The 12,285-nt window shown below is 40.5% G+C and overlaps 1 protein-coding gene across 5 annotated transcripts in view; it reads right to left on the bottom strand.

Annotated features, from left to right (window-relative positions):
• dock4b (dedicator of cytokinesis 4b) overlaps positions 1–12,285 on the bottom strand; it is a 278,704-nt gene that overhangs the window by 58,339 nt on the left and 208,080 nt on the right. For all 5 annotated transcript variants that reach the window (XM_060903185.1, XM_060903186.1, XM_060903184.1 and 2 more), the window contains 4 exons: positions 8,551–8,646; positions 3,378–3,438; positions 2,847–2,940; positions 2,568–2,716 (listed from right to left, as the gene is read on the bottom strand). In XM_060903185.1, the coding sequence (XP_060759168.1) occupies positions 2,568–2,716; positions 2,847–2,940; positions 3,378–3,438; positions 8,551–8,646 (400 nt within the window). The remainder of the gene's footprint in view (positions 1–2,567; positions 2,717–2,846; positions 2,941–3,377; positions 3,439–8,550; positions 8,647–12,285) is intronic.

Consider the following 12,285-nt stretch of genomic DNA (forward strand, 5'->3'; position numbering starts at 1 on the left):
ACCTATACGGAATGTCCGTATTTTATACGGATTTGATTCAATAAACGTAGTATGATGGACTCTCCCGTCAGAACGATGTATGAGGTTCGAACAACTAATCTAGTGTTTAGGGTTCCTTGAGGCGACAACTGCTCAGACGCAGGTGGCTCTTGAGTCCTGCAAGTGACTTACAAAGACGACCGCAATGAACGCAGGTATGGAGGTTGACATGTATACGGATTCTTTAAAAAAACTTCAATATTTATTTAGAGCTATAATCAATTCCCACGATGATAAAAGAGCGCATAACATTTACAAACGTACTGTACACCACAGAAAGCACTGACAGCCAGTCTTATGAAATCGCGCGTTATCTTGTGGTAGCGAGACTTCGTTCCACTTTTGATCATGCGCACACCGCATTGCGAGAATCCCGCCAACCGGGAAGTAACATTTTGTTTGAAACGCGTATTTCCACCTGAGCGACTTTCACTAGCGACTGAAAAGATTCTGAATGGGCACTCCGGCAAGATCAACACAGCTCGACACTTGCTGTGACATGCAGCCTCGTGAGTATTGGTGCAGAGCGCTAAAAAAGCTGTCATGGAGTACAGTTCAGAACATTAGAGTGACACTTTGTGTTTTTGTCAAACATTGGAGCTTTGTATTCATTCTGAAGGTTTATTGTTATTAATATTGAATAAAAAGTAACTTGGATATATCATTGTTAATTATCATTCAAATTTTAGGTAAATTATTTTAATTGGCATCTTATAAGGATTTTATAAGGGAAATACGGACTTTGGAGGTTGGTTATACAGGTTTGATTGACCAAAGGTTGACATGTATGTTGAGGGATGACATACGCGGATGTGTGTACAAATAACATAAATTCAAATAAAATAGCTCAGACGTGTTCTCAGAAAGTGTAAGAAACAAAACATGGGAAGGCAGGAAAAGAATCAGAGAAAGACAGACAGAGAGAAAATAAAGGGAGGCAGATCAGACGCTCGCCAGCCATGCTGTGAAAATTGTGCATGCAGACGATCATCTAAGTTTCCAAATCTGCCATTGCTTAACTCTTGGATATTTTCTATCATGAATACTATCAATAAAAAGCTTATAATTTCTGCTTTCCATGGAAATTTCATCCATTAAGATCTGTTCCGTACTTTAGGAATAACAGCAGGTTGAAGTCGGTACAAGAGTTCACTCTCTGCTCGCGGGACGTCGGGAAACTGCCGGTGCTTTTTGAGTCACGGGAAAGCGCTCAGGCTCTCTCTCTCTCTCTCTTCTGATCGGTTTCTGACTGGATTACTCGTGAATATCAATCAGATAACTTTTATAGGGAAGTTCTCTCGCTCTCACTGTTTCATGAAGGATTCAGCAAAATTTTCCGTCTGCTGGTTTTGATGTTATGATTCCCGGGAGACTTTGAAATGAGTTTTAATAGCTTTACCTACTTATTTTTTCAAATCAGACTGATTCATGTGCATGAATAACTATTTTAGAATATAACTTTAGTTGTTTTGATAAAAAATAGAGACCTTAGTGGTCAGAATGAGATTTTAAAAAACCAGAAATCAGAAACGCGAGTGTCACTTTCAGTTCAATTAACTGAAATTGTTTACTGAATGTGGCTCACACAGTTTTTTCGAGGTTCGACTTGAAGACTATGAAAATTAATCAAAATCATTTATATTCTTTCATATAAACACTAGTAGGCCCAACTTTTGAGAAAGACAAAGGCCTACAGAGCACAAAGAGGGGATTAGAAATAATCTTTTATTCCTTTTTTATTTTGATAGAGAATGGTAGATGTGAACGACATTCAGTGCTTATTTATGCGTAGTTTATAATCAACATTGATTTCTCCTTCTTTGTGATGTATAAATGAGAGTTAAGATCTGCTTTGTATTGCACAAATAAAGCCATTTGGTGAAACTTTGAAGAAGAGAGTGTACCGATTTATCGGTTTTACCTAAATTGCATAATTAATACTAATTAAATACTAATTTGCATTATTATTTTTTACTAATTTTTCAAACTTTGTATTCAGTATACAACCATCTATGTGCTGCCAATTTCCATGTAAATATTTTGAACAATAAAAAAAAAAAAAGTTAAGAAAAAACATTTGATCTCATTGGTTAACAGGCCCATTTTGGATCATGTGATCCTCATACAGAATATTACGGCGGTTTTCTAAAAATTAAGCCGTTTTTTTTATTTATAATATCTCAAGAACGGATAAATATTTTATTTATGTAAAAAGTACGCTGTTTAGCATTCAATTCTGAATGCAATGTTCAATTCAATTCAACCGTTTCAAGCAATTTGGATTGAATTTGAATTTTCGCCTGACATGGCGAAAAAAGAAAACAGAAACAAAAAGAAAAGCAAAAAGAAAGAGACCGACAGAAAATAAACAGGAAGGAAGGAATTAATAAATAAGGGAAACAGTGGTTTGAGCTGTACAGTATAGTGGTACGAGTTCAGTTAAATTCCTGAAAGATGTAAGAAGAAGCAGCTCTAGGATGAGAAATTAAAAGATAAAAGACATGGATATTAGGAAGTAAAGCTGAGACCTTGCCACGATCAAAGTTCTGGATGATGGTGAGATGCAAATACTCTTTCCTCTGCCACTCGCTCTGCATGGGGTAACTCAGAAACTCCCGCAGTGGCCTTTCGGACCACTCCAACAGTTCATCATACAGCAGCAGTGTATAAGAAGCTTCTAGACACACAAAAAGCACACAAAGTCATGACAACACACCCACCAGGCTGCAATCATCTCTCTTTTCTTTCTAGCATCCACCCCACATGCTGCTGTAGAGCATCACTGTTCCACCCACGTGTGCCATTACCTGTGTAGTTCTGTGCTTTCAAGTGCAGGTCGTACAGCTTGTGGATGTAGCGGATATACATCTCCTCCTTATTCAGCTCTGTTTTATAGAAGTTCTGCACAGAGAGAGAGAGAGAGAGAGAGATGGATAGCTGAGCCAGGGATCAAGTACTTTCTGCCTTATAAGTTACCGAGACCCGAGTTGTCCACCTACATACCCAAATTGTTGCAATGAATTCTTGTGTTGGGGTGAACTCAGAAAATAAAATTAACAAACACAAAATGCTGGGGGACAAAAAACCCTGAGCACTGAGGTGAGCAATAGAAACGTTTTCAACTTGACCCTCAAATACTTAAAGGATGAAGCCACTGTTGCTCTGAAAATGCTAAATGAGCAGTTATACAGAAATCAGAACCCATGGGAGACCTGTTAGGTTCGGATGTGTTTGACAGCTTGTTGTGTTCGCAGCAGCGGGATGCAGTACAGTGTGAGAGCCGGTGTGGGCAGGCAGGTGATGCTTAATGCTGGTGATGAGTGCAGAAAGAAACTCACCAACAGACTGACAGTACAGCCAATCTTCTTTCCATCCACTTCTCCAAGTTTCATACAGTCCCTGGAGAAAAAACACACACAAACTCAAGACTTTAACTAAAGTAAACATCCAACTATAAGGGAACTAACTTCAGCACACAAGTGTATTGTGACAGTTTTTTTCTTACTTCCTGTGAAGATTATTACTTTCGCATTAAAGCTAGTCTCATCTCTCATCTCATTATCTCTAGCCGCTTTATCCTTCTACAGGGTCGCAGGCAAGCTGGAGCCTATCCCAGCTGACTACGGGTGAAAGGCGGGGTACACCCTGGACAAGTCGCCAGGTCATCACAGGGCTGACACATAGACACAGACAACCATTCACACTCACATTCACACCTACGGTCAATTTAGAGTCACCACTTAACCTAACCTGCATGTCTTTGGACTGTGGGGGAAACCGGAGCACCCGGAGGAAACCCACGCGGACACGGGGAGAACATGCAAACTCCGCACAGAAAGGCCCTCGCCGGCCACGGGGCTCGAACCCGGACCTTCTTGCTGTGAGGCGACAGCGCTAACCACTACACCACCGTGCCACCCCTAAAGCTAGTCTGCCTTTCAGATTTTTCAAGTGTAGGTCATAAAAATAACTTTCCCTGACACCCAATTATTTTTGTTTAGTGGACTGAAAGCTACTGAATTCGAATCACAGACTTCCAATTTTATTATTATTATTTTTTAAAAATAGAACAATTAATGTGGGAAATTATTAATTCCACTATTTTTTCCTGCTTCACCATGACCCAGTTCAAGATATTACATCATGCATCATGTGATGGGCTTTCCCCGTTCGCACAAGGCATTGTGGGATACAAATTTGAAACGTGAAAGACCGACTACAGTAACGGAAAGCGAGAAGAAAAAATGTTATGTTGCGAAGGAAAGGAAACGCAGGACCAAACTAATAAAGATCGGCGCTCAGCGAGCACCTCGGTGTGATCAGCTGTTTGTTTAGCAACAGAATGATGTAACTGTCAGTGCACCGTCAAGGTAAACCTGTAGATGGCAGTAATGCAACACTTTGGATGCCAGCTGGCGTAAAACCCAAAAGATGAAGAAGGCAAAGGTAAACCTGCGTATGCGCACACGGACTTCCTCTGTCTGGTTGACTGCATGAAGTGAGTGATTTCATGCACATTATTTGCTCGGGAATCCCTTCAAATTAAATAACTTCCCAGCCACGGAATGGCCTGTTTTTTTTTTTTTTTAATATATTACAGAAATAAACATACCACAATGACCAAATTTCAGAGGGAACTAAATTTCACCGATTTTATGAAATCGAAAGGCCGTCTAGCTTTAACTGCAAGTTTTTCAAAAAGACGTTTAAATAGTATGCATTCAAGTGGAGAAAAGTGGAGAATTACCTATACTGCACATGAAATGTCAACCAAAATGTCCTTAAAACCAATCTGTACACTTCCTAGCCAAATGATCTTCCGCTGTTGAGTAGGAAAAGTCATTTATGGAACACTTTCATATATTTGAATAATTCTGCATCATTTTTTAAATGAATAACAATGAGCACATATTATCTCAAAGAAATATTTTATATATAAAAATTTCCCACATGCACTTACTTTAAATCAGTACTTTTCTATCGAATAATGAATCTGAAAGAGCATCCTGTGTAAGGAATAGAACACAACAGGGTGTGCTGTTACAGGAAAACAATCAACGATAGTGTGATCGTGTGATGCAGACTAATTTTTACCACCTAGAAGTTGATTATTTTCCAAAAGCAGTATACCCTGTCATGTTTTATTCCTTTTATATTACATCAGTTTGCCAACTATTACAAATGTTAATTTATTCATGAAGGAATAATCATACGTTTATCTGTTTATAGGTCCATTTAATGATGAGGAACATCTGTGATAACATGTTAGTTATCACTGAAACTGCTAGCACTTAAATTATAGTAATGATAAGCAGTTATATATCATTGTGGAGAGTCTCTGTGAATTAGCTGTTACTATTGAGGTATTTCACCCACGTGACCAAGTCATGTGATGCTGCCATTTTGGACGGCACGGCTCGAATCAGTTTGAATGCGAGGAAGGCGACAAACGAAAAACATAAAAGAAAAAGGAGCGAGATGCAGAAAACACCTTCACTATCCAGCGACGTAGGGCATTTACAGGGCGAGCAGAGGGAGAGGTATTTGCAAAAATTGAGGTTAGCAGGCTTAGAGAACGACGTTTACCTGCTTCCACCAGGATTGTTCACTGACGTACGGAAGTACACGAAGCCCTCATCTTTACCTGACTTCGGCCCACATGATCTGTATACCTATGTCGTTAAAAACCCATCGCCATACACAGGTATTGATCTGAAAGCGTATAAGAGTTTGGATGCCTACAAATATTTTGTGTCAGGCTGGGTAACATGCCTACATCAGCGGGTCGTCCCTGGAGCCGGTGGTCGCCATCTTATTACAGCTAAGGTTTGTTCACATTTTCATTTACTTTCGGTCCTCAGGATAAACAAAATGTTATTAAATGTCATTGAAATAACTTCTTAGTCTGTTGAGACATGGCCCGTTATAAATTTGCTGTTACCAGGCAATGACCAAGAACTGTATTATTAGGGTCGGTGTAGTTGTAGCAGTGTACTAGCAGCTAGCTGTTAGCACTAGCTAATGTCAACAACAGTAGCTAGTATGTTACTGTAGCAATGTTCACGTTCAGTCATTTGGATGACTGTTAAAACCTTTCAGTCTCAAGTTTTTCCTTTACTGGATTTACTAGTTTACTGAGCTAGCGCACTCGGGCAAGCTGGGAGCTAGCGCGCTAGCCTGCCGGCGGCTGGCGCGCGCTAGCTCCCAGCCTGCCTGAGCGCGCTAGCTCAGTAAACTAGTAAATCCAGTAAAGGAAAAACTTGAGACTGAAAGGTTTTAACAGTCATCCAAATGACTGAACGTAAACATTGCTACAGTAACATACTAGCTACTGTTGTTGACATTAGCTAGCTTGACGTTCAAAATGGCGGACACCGGGGCATCATGTGACCCTGTGACGTCAGGTGAAATACCTCAATAGAAACAAGGGACTACAATAAGCACATTAATATAAGCCAGTGATCTGAATTACAGCCGACACTACGGTCAGATTACCTGCTGAGAAATCAGCTTCAAAATCTGTACTATGTTGGTTCTAGAATGCCACGATGTTATACCCTATGTAATGTGCACATGTAGTGAACAGGAGCCCATCTGGAATTTGGCTTGAAGATTGCAGACTTGTACATGGATCCAAGGTCGGACAAGAAAAGTAAACTCTTGCTTTACAGTGTCTTGCAAAAGTATTCATCCCCCTTGGTGTTTGTCCTGTTTTGTCGCATTACAAGCTGGAGTTAAAATGGATTTTTGGAGGGTTAGCACCATTGCACAACATGTCTACCACTTTAAAGGTGCAAACTGTTGTTTTATTGTGACACAAACAATAATTAAGATGAAAAAAAGCAGAAATCTGGAGTGTGCATAGGTATTCACACACACCCCAAGTCAATACTTTGTAGAGCCACCTTTTGCTGCAGTTACAGCCGCAAGTCTCTTGGGGTATGTCTCTATTAGCTTAGCACATCTAGCCACTGGGATTTTTACCCATTCCTCAAAGCAAAACTGCTCCAACTCCTTCAAGTTAGAAGGGTTGCGTTGGTGTACAGCGATCTTCAAGTTCCGCCACAGATTCTCAATTGGATTGAGGTCTGGGCTTTGATTAGGCCATTCCAAGACATTTAAATGTTTCCCTTTAAACCACTCCAGTGCAGCTTTAGCAGTATGTTTAGGGCCATTGTCCTGCTGGAACGTGAACCTTTGTCCCAGTCTCAAATCTCTGGCTAACTCAAACAGGTTTTCCTCCAGAATTGCCCTGTATTTAGTGCCATCCATCTTTCCTTCAGTCCTGACCAGCTTTCCTGTCCCTGCAGATGAAAAACATCCCCACAGCATGATGCTGCCACCACCATGCTTCACTGTAGGAATGGTGTTCTCAGGGTGTTGGGTTTGCGCCACACATGGCATTACCCATGATGGCCAAAAAGATCAATTTTAGTCTCATTTGACCAGAGAATCATCTTCCATGTGTTTGGGGAGTCTGACACATGCTGTTGGACAAACTCCAAACGTGTTTTCTTAAACAATGACTTTTTTCTGGCCACTCTTCCATAAAGCCCCGCTCTGTGGAGTGTACGGCTTAAAGTGGTCCTATGGACAGATACTTCCATCTCCGCTGTGGATCTTTGCAGCTCCTTCAGTGTTATCTTTGGTGTCTTTGTTGCATCTCTGATTAACGCCCTCCTTGCCCGGTCTGTGAGTTTTGGTGGGCGGCCTTCTTTTGTCAGGTTTGTAGTGGTGACATTTTTCCATTTTGCTATAATGGATTTAATGGTGCTCCTTGGGATATTCAAAGTTTGGGATATTTTTTATAACCCAACCCTGATCTATACTTCTCCATAACTTTGTCTCTGACCTGTTTGGAGGCTCCTTGGTTTTCATGTTGCTTGCTTAGTAGTGTAGCAGAGTCAGGGTCCTTCCAGAACAGGTTGAGTTATACAGACATCATGTGACAGATCATGTGACACTTTGATTGCACACAGGTGGATCTTAATCAACTAATTATGTGACTTATGAAGTGAATTGGTTGGACCAGCTCTTATTTAGGGGTTTCATATGAAACGGGTTGAATACCTATGCACACTCCAGATTTGTTTTTTCATCTTAATTATTGTTTGTGTCGCAATAAAACAACAATTTTCACTTTTAAAGTGGTAGGCATGTTGTGTCATGGTGTAAAATGGTGCTAACCCTCCAAAAATCCTTTTTAATTCCAGCTTGTAACGCGACAAAACAGGACAAACACCAAGGGGGATGAATACTTTTGCAAGACACTGTATATCAGGGCGAAGAAAAATATGACTACTGTGCATAAGTAAAAAGCTGAAATATAAAATTTTAATCTAGCCTTTTTACCTCCTGCTAATGTTTGCTGAGTTTGGCACATTATAAACGTATTAATATTCAAACGCTATTCAAACACATTCAAAACCCTTTTAAATCATTAAAATGTAAATGGACTTTGAAAGACATTTTGGCAGACATTTGGTGTGTGTGTGTGTGTGTCACACTCACCTGTAATCGAGCAGTCTCTCCATTAAACGTGTTACTGTTGCAATTAATGAGATTCCGCTCTCTCTCCATGTCTCTCTCTCGATCTTCTTTAAAAGACTGAGACACAAACACGCCCAGAGGAAAGCAAAAGTCATTGATTAGTTCTCCATTTCCATCATACAAATGCTCACCATCTCTCAAGCATTATTCTCACTCAGAAACACACATACACACACATGCACACACACCCTACTCACAGATCTAACCACAGAAACGGTGAGTAGTGTGTCTTACCTAGGGTACGGACCGAACAGAGGAATTCTACTCCAGGAAAGCAGAGACGAGACAAAGTCATATTAATAGATTAAAGTCAGAAACACTCACTCATACAGGTTAGTAACATGGTTAGTGCAGAGAAGATATAGAAAGATGAGAGAACATAAGCAAACGAGAGAGAGAGAGAGTGTGTTTAATAAATAAATAACTGTGCTGGTATCGGAGATAATTTATTTCAAAGATTTTAAAGGCGTCACGCAGTGGAGATAAAAGTCGCATTATTCTGCACCAGAATGCTTTCGAGATTCGAAATAAATTGACCGTCGATTTTTCAAAAGCTTCCCGCGGTTGTAATCGGTCCTTATTTGGTCATGCCCATCACTTGAAATTTCCCGTGTTCGCAGCGCCCCCTCTCGGTCAATGGAACAGCTGCATGACGTCATACCAGTAACCACTCGGTGCAGTTGCAATGGCGGACACACCAGAAAATAGGAGCGATGCTGAGGAAATTAGCTTTGATTTTACCGATACAGAAGAAGAAAATGGCCCACAAGTAGAGATTTTGACAGCTGAATGTCCTGGTGGTATCCAGCCTTACAGATTTGAACCTGAGCGCTCATCTTCAGAAGAAAATGAGGATAGTTCTGACGACGACAGAAACGAAGACGAGAATGAAGAAGACCGGCGACTTGAAGACTTGTTTTGGTTGGTTTCTCTGACTAAATCGCTACTTGTGTGTATTTTTAAAGACCATTTTCACTTGAATTAGAATGCTGTGTGATTAATCTATGATTATATGTAATACTGATAGCTGTAGGCAGGGCTCGAAATTAACTTTTTTTCTTTGTGTCCCCCAGTGGTCCCGAATTCTGTGTTGTATTGTCCCGAATGGAAGCAATAGTGTCCCCATTTTTTCCCTCTCTGAAATAACCAGTGGTTAATATTATCATATGAAGTTACTATTATATTTGTAACTATGCGATTTTGAACCCTTTATATCATTTTTACAATAAGTCACAAGACACAAGCGACACATGTCCTATACATCATCTACTTCAAAATTACAGTTATTGCATTTTCAGTTTATTAAACTTTGGCGATCTCACTGATACTGATAATAGATACCCGTTTATTTAAAGGGGCCAACTCGCTCATTCAGAAAATGTTTCAACTCCCTACATCTGCAGTACACTTTAGTTGAAAATAAGACCCCTTTTATGTTAATTTCATCTACTTATACCTTGAATATCTGTTGGCACTTATAAGGCCAACTTATAATTTTCACCATTACCGTTATCCATAGCCCTGTGATGACCTGGCGACTTGTCCAGGGTGTACCCCGCCTTTCGCCCGTAGTCAGCTGGGATAGGCTCCAGCTTGCCTGCAACCCTGTAGAACAGGATAAAGCGGCTAGAGATGATGAGATGAGATCGTTATCCATTTTTATGAACTTTCCGTTATCCATTACCGTTATCCATTTTTATGAACTTTCCGTTATCCATTTTATGAACTTTCGCTGCCGGGTGCAAATGTTAGCACCATCAGCATAGTGCCAGGTCCGAGCCTAGTTGTGCTGCTGACTGACTAAACTTTCTGAACTAGAAAGACACCAAGAAAACTCACTTATTCTGTTGAACGGTATCTTCCGTCAATATCATCCACATCATTCCTGTTGTATTTTATAACGTGTCTAACAGTGTTCATTCAGTTCATTCAGTTGCTAGCGTTGCCTGCAGACCAGGCGATGACACTTTGGATCCTGAAGGTCCCGGAGACGTTATGTCTGGGCTTTCAGTTTCTTCCCCGCGGTCGGTCCGCTTCAACCACATAAGCATTTTTGTTCTGGCAAGAGTCGGCGCAGCGTGTGCGGTAGCAATTCCATTCCAAGTCCATATAACGCGGACTCCGGCCGAAGATTCTAGAACAGAATGCGCTGCTCTGTAGCCTACGGATGCAGGTGCATCGAAAGTGTAGCTACTATGTATTTTTCGCTGTTAACATTTTAAAATTAACAAATTAGGTGAATGTCTACGTATGTGTTACGGCTTTGTAAATATTAATGTCGAACTTTTTTTCTAGATCTATTTTTTTCCATTGTCCCGGGATTGTCCCAGATATGATAATTTTGTGTCCCGATGACATTTTTTATGGTCCCCGGGACATCGGGACACCGTTAGTTTCGAGCGCTGGCTGTAGGGGGTGAAAGTATAGCTAGAAAGATTGAATTCTAGCAACTTGACAGCTTGCAATCTCGCGAAATGCAGTGGGCCTTCTGATACAGTAGACCCCTTGATATTCCAGTTTTCATCATTTTCCTTTTATTGCGGTTGATTTTAACTTGATATTCAGTATGTTATAGGCTGGGAGTATTGAGCTTTGTATTGTATTGTTTAGTAAACGTACAATCGTCAGTAATAAGTGATAATTATTAGTTAAAGGCAGCTCTGTGGCATACTGGTAAATCACTGTAAAATTTGGACACAAGTCCAAATTTGGCCTTTTGGTTTCTATCCTATAGATCTATTTTGCTCTGGTCCGACAAACAAATCGTCTCCATGCTTCTTGAACTGTCTTGTCAGTGGGAAATTCGTGTAAGGCAATTCCTGGCTGGGGCTCGTTGTTACAGCCAAACACAATACACCGATTAGGCATTTTGTATCACAGAATATTAATACATCATTTCATAGTGTTTTGAGTGTTCAAAACTATCCACAAACTGAATAAATCCACAAAATCCGCAATGTAAATAATTCTGGTAAACGCACGCTATAGAGAAAACATGGCGACAGGCCAGCATCACCCAAGGGAGGTTACTGGTATGACGTCACACATAAGTTGACCTAGTTAACGGCTGGCCGCCTAAATTTGGCTGTGCGCGTCAACTTTAAATGCTTGTAGCGGGCGCATCGTGACACTGAGATCGCGGGAAACCGAGGGGCTTGAATAACCCACCAAACCCGACATTTTGACACATGATATAGCCTGATTGCTGAAATTACCGCACGACGCCTTTAAAGAAAGAAGCGTAAGGCAGGTAGTGGGCTCAGGCAGCTTTAAATGTCACGTTGTGCATATTAAAGAGAAATGATATTTTGGGGATTCTTCTGTTTGGCACAAGCTTAAAAACAAACAGAATGGTGTAAATACAGCTGTGATATGCCCGTAGGCTGCATGCTCAGAAATTGAAACCACATACGCGCACACACACACACACACGCACAAACTGGTAAAGCATAAGGAGCTCATGATCTTTATAAAATATTTACAGACTACCACAAAGACATATATCAGAACCAGGCTGTTTAAATCCAATAAGACACACAGCAATTTGACTACAAACTGTCATTACGCAGGTGTTTGGAGGTATGGAGGCAGCCGTACGTGGACGATGAGAGGGCTGCATGATCATGGTTAAAGTGATAATCATTTGTATTTATCACAATTCTTAAGCCAATTTATGTATTATAAGTTATGATTGTA

The sequence above is a fragment of the Neoarius graeffei genome, chromosome 21 (genome assembly GCF_027579695.1).
Source record: "Neoarius graeffei isolate fNeoGra1 chromosome 21, fNeoGra1.pri, whole genome shotgun sequence".
Taxonomy (NCBI): Eukaryota; Metazoa; Chordata; class Actinopteri; order Siluriformes; family Ariidae; genus Neoarius; species Neoarius graeffei.